This window comes from Rattus norvegicus, chromosome 9 (genome assembly GCF_021556685.1).
Source record: "Rattus norvegicus strain SHRSP/BbbUtx chromosome 9, alternate assembly SHRSP_T2T, whole genome shotgun sequence".
Lineage (NCBI taxonomy): Eukaryota > Metazoa > Chordata > Mammalia > Rodentia > Muridae > Rattus > Rattus norvegicus.
This window is the reverse complement of record NC_141542.1, coordinates 100514954-100531668: the sequence shown is the minus strand read 5'-3', so window position 1 is coordinate 100531668 and position 16715 is coordinate 100514954. Positions and strand designations below refer to the sequence as shown.

The following is a 16715-nucleotide window of genomic DNA, read 5'->3' as shown; positions in this document are numbered from 1 at the left end:
AAAGGCTGAGAGCTCCTTCCTTGCACAGCGAAAACACTTGGTCGTTTGCTCACTGCCATGGTTTGAACTCTTGGCCGACATAACAGGGGCTTAAGAAAGACCAGCTACAAGGCAGCCTGCCGCCCGGAGAGCTTCTCTGTACAGCAACAGAACCTGCCTTGCCAGAGGGAATTTGTGAGGGTTCAGCAGGACTTAAGTGTGTTGTAACCATTGCATCCTCACAGCACAGGGTCCCAGTGCGTTTCTGTATTGGCAAATCTAAAGCAAACACATTGTCAAGGGGGTTTCTAGATGGAGTAGTCTGACAAAGAAATGGAAGGGAGGAAGTGGGAGGGGAATGGCATGAGTGACTTCAGTGGTGTTTGAGTGGAGATAATGTTCTAACATTCTTATTGCACTCTTCCTGAACCGAGTGCTTATTCATTTATTTACTAAACATTCATTTGGTCACGATCATGAGCTATTTTATTAGGAACTGGAAAAATGAAAAGGAGCCAGTGGGTAAGCAGAACTGTGGGGTGTCCTAGCCATGAAAATAGGAAGTATTGTGTATGCTAAAATCCAGCTAAAAGGTAAGGAGAGAGCTGGCTCTGCTTTGGTCACAAGGTGAGAGGACGCAGAGACTTTCAATAGATGCATTGGTCATTGAGAAGACTGTCAGCACAAAAGGAGACTTGCTGTTTCTGGAAATGTGAGCAACTTTTACTTTAAAAAACAGAAACTCTCCGAACGGCCTCAGGCCTAGCAATTAAATCCTCTACAGATGACTTTGGAGGACCATGCCCTCTGCTGAGTCCTTCTCAGAGTGAACTCTGGCTTACCAAAAGCTCTGGCAAATCACCTTCCTGACCGCTTGAAGCCCAAAGAGAAAATTATTTTTAGTTTCCTTCTAAACTGCCAGACCGATGCTCATTCCTGCATAGCCTGGTCCACAGGTCTCATCTAGCACAAATGAAGTGGAAGAAACCCCAAACGTGTGGGAATAGAAATGGACCCATGTTTAGAGTACTGGTGGGCATGTGCTGTGTGTTCTGATGAGCAGAGCACACACAGTGACCACGAGGCAAAGCCTGTGAAATCTGGATGGGAAGGTGCTCTTGAGGCTGTTCTTGGGAACCAAAATGAAATCCTTTGGGGAAACGTGAGAAGGCGTCTGGATATTAAGATCATGATATTTGGTCTGATTTCTAAAGCTTGCATTGTTTTGTGTCCTTTTCATTTTTTTTTGAAAAAATATGTTTATTCAGATTTGTCCTGATTCCCTGCCCCGAGCCCTCACTCTTCCAAGAGAAAGATCAGCACGCTGTGTCCTCTCTCGCTGTGCCCTTGCTTTGATTGGGGTTTCAAAGGCAACCTTTTGTTGTATGAAACTCTCCTCCATCAAAGAGTGACATGATGGGATCTACTCCACCTGTGACTTGCTACTATTGTTACAAATAACTTACATGGCACTGGCATGAAATCCATGTGCACTGGCTTCTTAAATGATAGAAAATACAAATTAACAAAAAGAACTAAGAGGATAAAAAAAAGCTACAAGTAGTCCAGCAGCCTAGGAATAGCTCATATTCATATGTTTGTATCTGTGCTTTGAGATATTGGTAAGTGGTTGTCCAGAAGGGAAATGATAAAGACTTATGGGTATGTCTCTCTGTGTGTATGTATGTATGTATGTATGTATGTATGTATGTATGTATGTGTCTGTGTAAATGTGTGTCTACATCCGTGTCCTTGTGTGTATGTATATGTGTTTCTATGAGTCTCAATATGTGTATTTGCATGTGTATATATGTGTATTTGTATGTGCATGTGTGTGTTACTGTGTGTCTCTGTAGATGAGTATGTGTGTGTGTATACATTTACAATAATACTCTAACAAAAGCAGAACAGATAGAATTTTTTTTAGGCATTCTGATGTGAGAACCCAGAGTTTCCTAATATCCTGATACTTTTCTCCCCATGGTGGTCATTTTATACCTACAGTAGTAACTAACACACATGCATGCATGCATGCCCGCACACACACATGTACATATTCTCCTTTTTTAAAAAGTATAGAATAGAGTTTATTCGAGGTATGGGGAGGGGAGTTGAGAGGGTAGTAGATACAGAGAAAGGCAGAGAGAGAGAGAGAGAGAGAGAGAGAGAGAGAGAGAGAGAGAGAGAGAGAGAAGAGGAGTAGAGGCAGGCCATAAGGAGACAGCATGTATGGAGCGAGAGGGGGAAGTGAAATGGGGAGGGGGGAAAGGGACAAGAGGAAAGAGTTGAGAGCAAGAGTGCATATCTTAATTTTTAAAGAAAGATGTTTTATGAGAAGTCAGGAAAGACTCAGAGAAGTGTACAGAACCTAACCGCAGTCAGATATTTTGATGCATAGTAGAGCTAGTATTTTGGGAGTTCTAATGCCTTCTGATTCATAGTATAATTACATTGATACCACAAAATCAGGTCTGTTAGGCAGGTCTAAAGGACCAAGTGACAACTTCTTTGTCTTCTTCAGATAGAGGTAGCAGAAGAGACCTAGGAGAGCTGAGAACTGAGGCTGCTGTCATCTATATGGAATGTCGATTTTAGTCATGGTTGGCCTCTCACTTCTCTGGGATTCACTTTCTTTTTCAGGAGTGAAGGAGTTTCCCAGAGTCACCTGGAGAGTGCGTCTTAGTACTATGGAATTTCCCCAGAGGGCTGTAGATCTGTATTTCTACATTGACTTATGAAGGAGGCTTGGGGTAATAATGTCTGTGGGAAAAGCTGGTAGAGGAGGGAGGGTTGCTAAACACATCATATATGAGAGATATAAGTATCTAGTTGAAAAAAACTTAAGGTTAGAGGGATTGATAGACAGTGCTGGGGTGCATTTCAGAACATTTAATGCATGTGTTCCGAGCATTCTTTGATGTGCTTTGTTTTTTTAACTTACTAAAAATAAGAGTTTTACTGGTTTCTGCCTAGGATGTGGACAGCTGGACAAAGGATTGCCTTCCTCTTACTAACAAGAAAAAGTCAAAGAATTAGTGAAATAATAACTTCTCTTAGACACATAGAAGCATTCGTTGCTATGAACTCCATAAAGAAGTTTTGCTGTTGAAGGTTAAAGATGTACTAGGCTATGGTCATAGCGATCAGCTGTTAGGAATCCATTTACTATCATGTCCCTATAGCAGTAATAATAGTCATAGTAATAGGTTGTCACCTATGGCCTATGTCATGGCTAACCACAGTTTCTTCCACCTAATAATGGTGACAGATAGGAGTGTCATCTTGTTAGTTACTTCCATGACATTTGTGTCACTGTTACACCAGCAGGCATGTCTTGTCAGTCACTACTGTGACTCAGAGTTAACAGATGCATACAACTGATGGTTATTCTTCCTCTCCAAAGTGTGCACAGCATCTTCCAGCAGCTTGAAAGCTAATAAGTAGGGATGAAACTTACAGATGAGTACTAACTTGATTTCTTCATGTTCTGCAATATAAGTATGTGGTGTATGCAGCCAAAGGGTCTTTCTGCCAAGTTGTATATTGAAAATAGCCTGTAATGTATGGGGATCAGCTGGTCTACTCTGTCCAAAACTATGAGAAAGTAACCCATTGTTAGGTTAATTTGTGTTAGGTCTGGGACTTTTTTTTTATTTATTAGCCTGTGGCATAGCGCGGGGTGGGGAGGTTGTAGCCCCATTACAGGGTAACTCTGTTTAAACTCTTTCTCTTCGTGATCTTTAAATTTTTCAAGATTTCTACCTGTTATTATTTATGGTACTTCTGCCATCTGTAGTTTTTAAAGGGTAAGTTCAGGTTACTCAACTGGGAAAGGATACTCCTCAAAGGTACCTGCTCTCCTCAAGGCATCACATCAAGGTATAAGTCAAGTCTTACCATAGTGTGTCCTTGTGGAGGTGGTTGCTATGTCACTGGCAGGTAATATCTTCCAGGTTCTGTAGTTTTCTTCGTAGATACATCTGGGGAGATTTTTAAAGACAGTAGAAAGATCTTGATTTTCATCCCATTTGGTTTATGAATGACATGTCTGAACATTGTGGGTTTTGCTAAATGATGACTTTAGATTTATTGCTTCATGTGTATTTACTGTCTTGATTCTCTTGTAGGACTGACTTCATCCTTCCTCTTGCCCACCCTCCACCTCTCCCTTTTTCCTTTCCACTTCCTCTCTTCCCTGCAACTTTGTTTGCCACCATACTAACATATTCAAATTAGTAATGTGCATAGATGTTTATTGTAGCTTATTGATTATTTTTATTGCTTCTCCAATTCCCTAGCATTAGCTAATGAGAGCTGCTTCTGCTGACTTTCAGGGCTCTTTTCAAATTGTTCATCTTTTTGTGAGTACTTCTGTTACTTGAATTCTGGAGTTCCTAAATGGTCGCCATCTGATACAGAGTAAATCAGTGTAACCTTTCAGGGTTCTTGGTTTTGTTACAAAAAAATTTAAGAATGGATTCAATTGGAAGCATAAAGACAATTTTAATATATTTTAAAAGAAAGCAATGAAGCCTTGAAAGCTGTAAACTTCAGCAGCTACCAAGAGGAGGAAAATAGAGGAGAGAAGGGGAAAAACCATGGCATTGGAGGGCAGATATCTGGCTGGGAGACAAGCAGCCATATAGTGAAAAACACCAAGAAGCTACAGAAAAAAGTAAAAAATGTTAAGGTAAGCATGATTATAAAAGAGAAGAAAAGGAGAAGCTATGATTTTCTGAATTAGGCAGAAAAGCAGGCAGCCTGTAAGTCACTGCATTAGACGAAGGAGTTTTGTAAAGGAAAAGTATGATATCTCATTAAGGGAGTAATCAATATGCCAGTCTTTAGAATGACTTAAGGTGAGCCCAGCTTCTTAGGAGTTGTCCTTAGCTTAAGTGAGTGAAGCAGCCTAGCTGGGATGAGAATCTATTCTCTAGATTGGAGGTATATTTTTCTTCCAACACTTTCTTTATGATTTTATAAAAGTACTTTTCATCTTTTAAAATGTTTTGCCCGGGGTTGGGGATTTAGCTCAGTGGTAGAGCGCTTGCCTAGCAAGCGCAAGGCCCTGGGTTCGGTCCCCAGCTCCGAAAAAAAGAAAAAAAAATTCCACAATAAAATGTTTTGCCCATTTGGGGTGTGTGTGTGTGTGTGTGTGTGTGTGTGTGTGTGTGTGTGTGTGTGTGTGTGTTCTGTGCAAATGCATAGTGGAAATCAGAGGACAGCTTGCAGGGACTGATTCTCTCCTACTATGTGGGTCTTGGGAATAGAAATCAACCTATCAGTTTTGACAGTGTCCCTCTACCTGTTGAGCCATCGTGATGGCCTTCTAATCTCATTTTAAACTTTTCTTGCCCAAGCCTTACATGTCAGCCATTTATCCAAGGACGCTATTGGCTATTAATTTTATATCCATTTAAGATTAGACTCCAAAATCATTACAAAATATCAAAGTTTTGCGCAGTCACAGATTTTTTGGGGGATGTCTTTGGACTCTTAGAGATCAGACTTCGAGTGTTAATATATTCAACCCAGAATCCTTTTTCGGTAGTGTAGAAGACCAGCGAAAGGAGGGTGAACGGTCATATGGACCTATTCTTCCTCCGAGAAATAGCTTTGCTAGGGTATATAGGCCGTCCGATGAGTTATACACTTAAGTACACTGTTTGGTAAGTTTTGATGTTTTTATGCATTGATGAAATCATTCCCAGACTTTTTTCTCATGATCCTTCCTCTCGTTTCTCCCTTCCACATTGTTCCCACCCAATCACTGCTGTCAGTTCCTTCCTATGCATTAAGATATATTTTCCAGAATTTTCCATGAACAGGATCATACTCTCTGTTCTCAGAGTAACTGTTTAATGAGTCACCCTTGCTGCAGTGAATATCAGTATTTTATTCCCTTTCATTTTCTGGTGCATTTAAAAAATCTTTTAAGCGTATTTTTAAGTCTTTCATCTAATAAGGAAAACTTGGGCTGCTTTTAGATTTGGCTGTTGAAAACATAACTTTTTTTATGTGCATATACCCTAATCACCAGTTTGTTTCTAAACTATATGATTTTTGTATGTTGATCATATATTATTGTTCAACCTTGGTAGGCTCAGTCATTGATTTAAATAGTAGTTTTGATTAACATGTTCTTGTGTATAAGTCTTAGGTGACTCGTTGGAAATACAGACGTTTTATATTTTCTTTTCTAATAGGGAATCTACTAATTTCTTTTGCTGGCTTTACTGTACTGGCTGTTGTTGTTTATTTCATGAATTACTTGAAAACAAGTCAATCCTTTGGAATCTTCTTCTGAAGATTTGCAGGGAGCCACAGGGTCTTGCCCACGGACTTGAGTGTTGTACCCAGAGCCCCGTGGTTTCTGAGTTTCCACCTTAATTGGAATGAATAGGCAGCTTGTACAGCTCTGTGTGCCTATCAGGAAGGGCGATCTCTAATCCTTTCCAGCAGTTCTTTTCCAGCCTGAGAGAGTTTCCTTCCATGCATATGCTGATCAGCTCTCAGCTGAATATTCAAGAGGATCTCTCTCTGTGCATTTCTTCTCTTTGTTTGACCTCTGTCTTCTTAGTTGGAGGAGAGTAAGTGCTGGGCTCTAACTATTCTCCTCCACCTTGCACCTGTGTCCTACAAAGGTCTGCAAGGTTAGTAGTGTGACAATCTCTCTGGGTTGTATTGTATCTCTAAGGGGTGGACTTTGTTGACAGATGGCTAGTCCCTGGAAGATTGTTGTTTCAGAGTTGTTCAAGGTTGTCTTATAACTTTAAGTGAGAACCCCTCTCCTCCCTGCTAATCCATGCTACAGAAAAGCAGAAGTAAAAACGCAGAGCTTACCCAGTTAAATTCTTATTCGGTCCAACAAAACTACAGCACCAGGAGTGAGGATGAGTTAGACAAGGGTCTGAAGTGTATGTATTCCTGCCCACGTGTATTGAGTTGAAGGATGGACAGCAGCGTTGGCCTCTTTGTATTATCGTTTGTTGGTATCTTCCACTCAGACCCTCTGTATTAAAGTTTCATAATTTAAGCACAATAATTTATTCCAGCTATGCTCGAAATTTTCTTTAGGAGAGAGTGAAACTTTTATTTTGTGTTTCTAGTGTTTGCCATTTTTACATAAGAAATTGCAAATCTAAGTGCTTTTTAGGGTCAACCAAGTAATGGATAGGAGTGAACTGAGGAAGACATAAAATGACTATTAAAAAGGCCACTGGTACTTATTCAGGAGAAGAAATCTTGCCCTGAGGGTGAGGGGAAACTGCGGTCAATTACAGAGGAAAGTCCTGGGTCAGTAGAGGCAGAGGCACCATCCAGCAAGAGTTAATTATTGCCTTGAGGGAATGCACATTGTTTTGCAGATCTGTTGCTTTTCCAAGTGAAATAGAAAGCAGATTTTAATTATTTATCTAACAGTTTTTGAATAGCTTCAAATTTTAATCACAATGCAATCTTTGAATCAAATAGCATATAAACCTGCAGGCCAAATAAACCTTTCAAATTATAGTTTGCAATCCATGCTTAGCAACAGAAGAATTGCTTACAATTAGAAAGACTAGAAAACTAACTTTTACTCATAGAGAAGTAGCTTAGAAGCTTATAGAAATGACTTAGGAATAAAGTATACCTATTTTTTTTTCAAACTGATCTGAAATATCCATATATCTCAGGGTTTCCATTGCTGTGAAGGGACACCATGACCAACACAACTCTTATAAGGACATTTAATTGGGGCTGGCTTACAGGTTCTGAGATTCAGTCCATTATCATCAGTATTGGAGCATGGCAGCATCCAGGCAGGCCTGGTGCAGGAGGAGCTGAGAGTTGAATGTCTTGTTTGGAAGGAAACAGAAGACTGTCTCCCGTGTGGCTAGGAGGAGAGTCTCAAAGCACAACCCCACAGTGACAAACTTCCTCCAACAAGGCCACCCCAACTCCAACAAGGCCACATCTCCTAATAGTGCCACTCCCTGGGCCAAGCATATTCAAATCACCACACCATACATACAGAGGCACACGGGCTCATACACATACACACAGTGGGTTCTCTTCTCCATATCTTTCTGGTGTCATCCTCTGTTGTCTTTCTTGGTCAGTGACATAAATGATCACATGTGCTACTGTGACAAAACACCTGAGCAAAGCAACTAATAAGATACTGTCTGTCCCATCAACAGGAGCTTGAAGCAGGGTCACATGGACTCTTCGGTCTGGACTCAGAGAAGAATTATTGTGCCTAGGTGTCCTCTTCTTTCTCTTCTGCAGCCCAGGACCTCAACCTAGGGTTGAGTCACTGATTCCACTCACTTTTAGGGTGTGTCTTTACTTATCCACTAACCTAATTAACATAATCCTTTACAGACATGCCCAGGGCTAGCTATTCCTGAAAGCTATTCTCTAGGTCAGCAGTTCTCAACCTCTTGTTGGAGGCCCCCAAAAGACCATCGGCAAACACAGATGTTTACAGTATGATTCATAACAGTAGCAAAATTACAGTTATGAAGGAGCAGTGAAATAATTTTATGTTTGAGGGTCACAACAACATGAGGCGCTATATTAAAAGGTCACAGCTTTAGGAAAGGTTGAGAAGCACCGCTCAAGGGGATTCCGGAGCCTGTCAGGTTGGTTATTGATAATAACCATGGTAGTCAACAACAGAGCACACGATAGATACATTTCAATTGTGTTTCATTCTGAAAGGCATGGCGAACTCGTGGGATCTGCAGGGACGTGAATTAGGCTTTTGCTAGATGTAAGCATACAGTATGCACCTCCTGGCTATTATTAGTCATTTTCCAGCCACCTTGATTTTCAGCTTCACTGTGGTGATGCTGTGGTACTCTGGGTTTACCAGCCATAGTCCCAAAGTCCAATAGTCATTTTCTTGACAGTTCAGACCCGCCCAAGGGAGATGCAACAGTGTTTCCTTTTAGTAGGAAAAGTAGAGTTCTTAGAGAGAGACCATATTCGCCTATCTTTTATGATTGCAACATCTTGTTATAATCTATCTTTTATTGTATTAGTTGTGACTTTTTAATCTCTTACTCTGCCAGTTTACACATTAACTTCATGCTAGGTATGTACGGGAAAGGAAAAGCAGTTTACCCAGGATTCCGTTTTACCTGTAGCTTCGTTCATCCACCGGGAACCTGTGAATAAGGGAGGTATAGTCTAGGAATTCAAACATGATTTTGTTAATATGTATATGCACATATACATGTGTGTGCATGTGTGAGTATATGTTTATTTATATACTTAACATAGGCACACAACAACCACCCCGAGTGAGGAAGCCTTTGCTTCTATAGTTCTTTCACTGACTTGCTGGCTGGGCATATAGAACATTTTTATGTTCCTCCTATGTATTTTCTTGAGTGAATTTGTTATGTTGAAGACATAAAAATGCTTCTACAGTCTAAACTGTGAGTAAATTTGGTTGTGCGAACACAACTATTTTCAGTTAGTTTAATAATAGCCCACAGGCAGGCTTTTAGACTCCTGGGTGTTTAGGTATTGGTTCTTTAAATGAAGCCTGTACTGTTTTGAGTAAGGCGTTCAGTGGGAATGACTGATTTGTAACCTGAACATATATGCTAATATTCTATAGGTCTTTCTTTTCTTGAAACGATAGTTTGATAGACTATATTAAAAAGATAATTCTTGAAGTTCAAATGGTCCAATTTTGTATTTGTCTTCTAGATTAAGGGAGACTATCCAACTGGGATTAATTTTCAGAAAGGGCAAATTAAATAGACAGACATAACCCTTTACATAAAAAATACTTAAATAAAGGTACAACTTAATTGAGCAAATTTTTCTTTATTTACTCTTGATTACTCCTAATTATGAACAGATTGTTTGCTATTTAGTTAAAAAGTTATTTTGCTTTTAGGCTTGTTCTGTGAAATGCAAGAACAAAATATTTGGAAACTGAAATTTAAAAATTTTATATAAAAATAGGCAGAATATCTTATAAAAGTGACCAAAGAGCATCACCATGATTTCTTTTCTCATATTCGGGGCCTGATTATACTTTAGTTAAAGTAAATTTAAGCTTTATTCTTTTTACATGTGCTTTTGACTGTAGTTTCAAGGCCTGCTGGGTCCTCTCTGCTTGCACAAATTAGCAATTGCTCAGAACACTGAAGTTTTCTATTACTCTGCTCCCCCAACTTGTTCCTCCAGGTCCTCTTCAGAATATGTAGCATTTTGAAGCATGACTAGAGCTCTGTTGAATCAGTAATTCAGAAGTTACAACCGACCACTAGGGTTGGCATCAAGAAGTAAAGAGGGTGAAAGATTAAAACCTTAAAACCATGAACCTGTCCCAATTTGAGGATAGAGTTCCGGGAATTTCATTTAAAAAAAAATGGGACAGGACTTGCCTTCCAGAGAATGCTTTATGGTTTGGATACTGTATCAATACAAAGGTGAGATACACCCAATTTGAATTGGTAAAATATGTAAATCCCTGGCGGCTAAACTGTGAGAGATTAATGTCTGAAAAGGCATAGAAGGCGAAGCCAACTGTAAAATTATACAGGGCACAGTGATTACCCCGTCCGCATAATGGGGTTTGATTTAGAGGCTCTATTTTGGGATCCCACAGAAAGCAGCAAGTGCAGAAAGCTGGGCTTTGTCTCATTTGTCTAGGGCAGTGCCCTAATTTTTCTCCCTTATTCACGTCCCCTTATGAATGAATGACACATTTTCTTTATGGAGCTCTGGGCAGCTTTGGTTCAGAGGCAGCCACAGTCTTTCCAGCCTCTGCTATGCTGCTCCACTTCTGCAGCCTTGAGATAAAGCTACCAGGTTGCATGTTCCAAAGGTGCATTCTCCTCATTGCACCCACATAGCTGGGCAAAGAGCTGGTGACATCCCTTCTTGACCTGTCTGAGTCTAGCATTTGAGGACAAAGTATACATGTTGCATGCTTAGAACCAGCGTGTGATGAAGTCATGCTGCACACAGTAGGATGCTGTCAGACACGCCTACATTTTGCTACATCTTTGAATGAGGTTTTGATCATCATTGGGCATTCATAAGCTTCTTAATATTGCCGTTTTTGGTGAATCCCACATTCTGTTATGGGGTTGCAATCCAGTTTGTAAAGCAATGTTTGAGATTGTGAGTGGGTGCTTTACCATAGTGTCTTAATGGTTCAAAGAAGTATGAAGCTCACTTTCTTTTAAATGATGGTATGCTTGTGTTTCTATGATTTACAAGTGTAATTGCATACCAGTTTTGTTAAGGGCTGCAATTTATTTTCGTGTGTGTGTGTGTGTGTGTGTGTGTGTGTGTGTAATATAAATATGATTATAAACCATACACATTTAAATTATATCATATATACATATATTCATATATTTGTATATATGTATATATATTTGATTATAAATACATTATTTATACATGATTATAAATACATTGATTATAAATAAATTATATTTGATTGTACTACTTATTTTATTTGCAAGAATTGGATACCTGTCAGGTCCACTAAAGCAGGAAAAATAATGTATTGCTTCATCGTAGTGTAAGACAGTGTGAATATATGAGTGTCATATACATCCAGATCCAATAGCTAAAGGATGTCAAAGTGCTGTCTCTCCTTGTTACAGCTTTTATGCCTCTTCCCCATTCAAAAGTATATCAAAGCTGGCCATTTGGTTTCCTAAAATGTGGCCATATCCATCAAGTCTCAAACAGAGGCACAGAACTAGTAGCATATACAGATCCCGCACCATGGAATTAGCGTTTGCCCTCATGGGAGCTGGCTAGTTAAGCCAGAGGTTGAGACTGGAAGGCAGACTGCCAGGAAGAATGGGCCGGGACTCCCAGACTTGGGCTCTTCTACAGTAGAAGTATTCTTCCTCACCAGGGAAGCCTAAGCTCAACTCTTAAAGAGTCTTTCAATAGGTTGTTTGGACCCCATCAGATCATCAAGATAGTCTCCCTTACCTTAAACTTTCAGTCTTGTCTACAAAACACCCTCACAGCAACACCCGGGTGAATGTTATGCTTAGTTACTGGGCACTGTGGTCTAGACAAGTTGGCACATATATTTGCTCAGCAGAGTGGTCATTTGAGGACTCCTGAAATACAGGCTTAGCCCTGCTGTAAATGCTGAAACCTCTGCACCCTTACATGAGTTGTGTGCAGTTAAAGAGCTGACCATGGCAGTTTACTTTTAGATGAATATTCTTATATATGTATATTATTCAAAATAATAGGATGTCTAGGAAGGCTTAGATGAGGTAGCAAGAAGATAAGCCTCTGAACTTTGATTTAGAGATCATCGCTTTAAATTTGTGCTTTGCATTTTCCTTTTGGCACATTCATTTTTTTTTTAACCTTCCAGAATGTTCCTCAGATCTTTACGGTTAGTAAGGCAGCATTTTAGGACCCTCTGATAGTTCATGAATTTAAGCAGCCTATACATCTGTATTTCTTATGTTTTTGGGAAAGACACAAGATAAAATAACTACAGGATTTGATAGAGATGATAAGGTGTGGGGAGGGCGTGGGGAGGGCGTGGGGAGGGTGTGAGGAGGGTGTGAGGAGGGTGTGGGGAGGGGAGAGACAGTGCTGAGTCTGTGTGAGCACAGCTCTCTACATAATATGCAGGCTCCAGTACAAAATGCAAATTCAGTGTCTCCTAATCAGAGCCCAGGAAAAACACATAAAGCTTCTGCTTGGCTCTTGAATCTTTCTGGGAAGGTCTGTGTGGTTTCTTCTTATTATTTACTATTTAATACTGCTCCAAGGGAAGAAAAAAACCAGGAAGCTTTGGGTGACTGGCATGAGCTTTGGTGGTGCTATGTCCACCTCCGATGCGAAGCTAGGGGTATGGTAACAGCCTGTATGGTTGGCACTTTCTAATTGAGACTGGTTTGCTTCTGTCCAAAGACAGAAAGTGCCACAGGACACTGCCCTGCCTATCTGAATTTTATTTCTAGATATGTGCTCATTACACTTTACCTTGGGCCAGGCGACGAGCAGGGAATGATTGTAGGGGGCAGTAACTGTGGTGGACACACCTCTCTTTCTTCCTGTGCATTTATTTCCCTGTGGGTTGCTGCCTGATACAATGAAGGGAAGCATAGGAGAGGCCTCCTGGATTGCTGTGTTTCTAGGACACAGCTGACTTTGCATCTGAGGAAAATTCTGACTCCTAAGGGTGGCCTCTTGGGCTATCTGTATCATCAATTCCTCAGTCATAGGCTTAACTTCTTACCTTACTCTCACCTTGACTCTTGATGAATTCTAGGTATCTGGTCCCATCAGAATTCTCAGTCACGGGCATCACTGATATAAGTGGGAGACAAGGATTGAGGAGATCCATGCTGTGACTGTCTCCTGAATGACTGTGCCATGCACCATCACTTGAAAAAGACAAATCCAAAGAGACAGTTACTAAAAGTTTTGTAACAATCATACTAAACCAAGCAAGAAGCCCCATCGGGGCGTGACTTCCTTGAGCGCGGGACTCTGTGTGATTGCATGGGTTGCATGCTCATGAAGCTAGGCATAGGCAACAAAGGCTTTTGTGAAAGTAAGGGAGTCACCCTGCCAGACATGTTGGGTAGAAGCAGCATGGCTAGAGGTTCCAGGTCCCATGTGTCTTTGGTGTAGTCTCAAACACTAAGGCAGCCACTGTGACTGGATTCATGATTGGAAACATGAGGTTGAGAAATGGAACCAGAGAGACAGTTAGGCTTCTGAATTATGAATAGCATCAACGGGTAAATTAAGGGCTTTGGATTTTTCTATGAACAGATGAGGATAGGAAAATTTGGGCACATTTTAGTTTTAGTAAAGGCATGGCATACTTTACCGTAGCTGGAGTTTAGAAGAACCATTTGGCTTCTGTGTGGTGATGATTTATACAGGGGGGCTGTTGGAGTGAAGGAAACAAATATTCTAAATGAGGATAAAACCTCAGACTGGGTGGTATAATGTCCTGGTTAGTTTTTATGGGCAATTTGAAGGGGTTTAAAGTTACCTGGGAAGAGGAAACTCCAACTGAAGAATGGCCTGTGGCCATGTGTGTGAAAAATATGCATGATTAATGATTGATGTGGAAGGACCTGCCTACTCTGGGACATACCGTTCCCAGGTAGCTGAACTTGAGACAAGCCTGTGAACCAGTCAGCAGCATCTCTCCATGGTTACTGCCTCCAGATTCATATCTTGGGTTCCTATTCTGACTTTCCTCAGTGACGGACCAACCTGGAAGTGTAAGCGGAAACAAACCTTCCCCTCCCCAGGTTGCTTTGGGTCAGAGCATTTTATCATAGCAACAGAAGGGGAACCAGAACACACAGATAGCAATGGTTAGACAGAACCATACTGAGAACAGTTTTTAAAACTGTTGCATTGGGCTCCCTATTGCAAAGAATATGTCCCTAGAATTTTAGCTGGAGACAATGGAGAATAGCCTACTGTGTAGAAAATTTCCTAGAGTCCTATAGCCAGTTTGGGAGGTTTTCCGCCATTGAGCCTGTCATTTGTCCTTTCCTGACATCGTTCCTGGTGATGCTGAGTCTATACTGATCATATCTCTGAACGTCCATAGCCATGACACCTTGGAAAAGCTTCTCAGATGATAAAGTCTTGCGTGAGATGATGCCCCCATGAACTTGTATTTTTATGTTCCTGCTAGGGACTGACTGTTCCCCACAGCGTCATGTTAGTCCAGTCTTCATAGGATGTTGCCCTCTCCATTGAATAGTATCTCTCAACCTCACTCCCTACAACACACTTACCAAGACGAAGCATTTGCTACTAGGTTTGATGTGCAGTCGAATCAAGGTGCACGTCTAAGTGATTTAACTCTCTTGGTTTATTTTCTCTGTCTTTAGCACTTCCAGACCATGCTGAAGTCTAAGTTGAATGTCCTAACACTGAAAAAGGAGCCCATACCAGCAGTCATCTTCCATGAGCCGGAAGCCATTGAGCTGTGCACCACCACACCGCTGATGAAGGCAAGGACTCATAGTGGCTGCAAGGTACAGTGCAGGAGGTCAACAGTGTTTCTTTTCATGGGCCAGACAAAAGCATGTCTGACATGAGGGTCTTGTTCTGTGGTGTTCATGTTTTAAGAATGCAAATATCACATGACTAGCATGCTTATGAAGTGATGCCAGTTTGAACTCACATCTTGATTTTTTTCTCAATAATAGATTATTTCTCATCATTTTGGGGACATACACCAACAATGTAAATATTGGTATGCACGAATAAAATAGTATTCTTATTGTTCTTTCAGTGGCTATGTGGAACTTTGAGTTTCAAAGGGAATTTTATATTTTAATATTTATTTTTCAAGTGTGTGTGCATGTATGCGTGTTATGTGTGTGTGTGTGTGTGTGTGTGTGTGTGTGTGTGTGTGTGTGTGTGTGTATGCAGGTGCTCTTGGAATCTGGAGGACAGCATTGATAGATCTCATGAAGCTGGGGTTTCAGGCAGTGGACATATGTGCTAGAATCCAAATGCCAGTCTTCCGCAAGAGCAGCAAGCGCTCTTGAGTTTTAAGCCATCTTTCCTGTCTACAGAGAGTTTTATCTCTCATGGTAGTTCTTCCTTTTGTATTTGCAATCTGAATAAAACATGTCTTAAAGAATGAGAATTCCCAACCCTGAGTAAAACAAAATACTTCTCCAACACTTGAACCTTCCAAGTCCCTTTGTGGGTTATTTCTTTCCTCAAAACTTATACTAATTAATATTTATGCCTCAGAATCTATAAAAGCCAAAACCAAACCCAACCAAAACAAAAGAAAAAACCAAAACAAAAAAAGAAAGAAACAAACCCCCAAAGCACCTTTTTCATTCATGCCAACCATAATACTGACAGAAAAAAACTAGAGACAAAATATTCAATTTTGGTAAGTTTTTGGATTTTTTTCCCCCCTCATATCCCTTTTGTTTTTCTTTTTTTGGTTGTGTTAGTGAATATAGAAATAAGTTTAGAGATACCAAAGAAAATATGTTTTATGTGTATTTGCCTTCAGGAGTTTGTTTAGAGTGGAGAATATATAATCAAGGGTAAGCAAATGCACATTTGCTTATGACTTTTTTTTCATCTCTTGGATCCACCACTCTCCTTATTTGTTGTTGGAGAAGCAGGTCTTACATAGCTGTGGTCAGGTTGGAACCTGCAGCCATCCGGGGTGACAGTAATCTGCACAAACCCTCACACACACCCATTCATTCCACACATAGTTACTGCATACTCAGTGTCTGACAGGCTCTGGGGCAGAATGTGGGCAAGACCCACAACATCTTTGTGGAATTTTAACTGCTAGTTTCGAGTCACGGGAGAAGAAAACACATGTACTCATCCATTAGCCGGTGAGAGCCAATTTGTAAAGCCCTTCTGGAAGTGCCTACAGATTGAGAAAACTAGGAATTCTGGATCTCTCATGTCCGTGTGGGCTTGCTGTCCCTTTGGAGGGAAAGAAATGGGTCGGTGTGCTTAGAAGAGTGAGGAAGGTTGACTGGGATGGGGAGACTGTGTGAGTGGCCTTGGGTCTACTATGTGTAATTTTTCTGGTGAAGAGCCAAGGTGCTAGGGAAATATTGATGGCATTTGCCAAGTTACCGGAAATCAAAACTCATGTACACCTTTTAGCAGATGTGCTTATGCCATTTTAAACTCAGTTACTGTTAGAGAAGATGGCGGTGTCCTGAAGCGAGATGAAGTAGGGACCATTGTAAGGAGGACAG

The 16715-nt window shown here is 40.7% G+C and overlaps 1 protein-coding gene across 4 annotated transcripts in view; it reads left to right on the top strand.

Moving 5' to 3' along the window:
- The window catches only part of Pid1 (phosphotyrosine interaction domain containing 1), a 219568-nt gene that overhangs the window by 92639 nt on the left and 110214 nt on the right, over window positions 1–16715 (top strand). For all 4 annotated transcript variants that reach the window (NM_001379478.1, XM_087567333.1, XM_087567334.1 and 1 more), the window contains 1 exon segment: window positions 14850–14996. In NM_001379478.1, coding sequence (NP_001366407.1) covers window positions 14850–14996 — 147 coding nt within the window.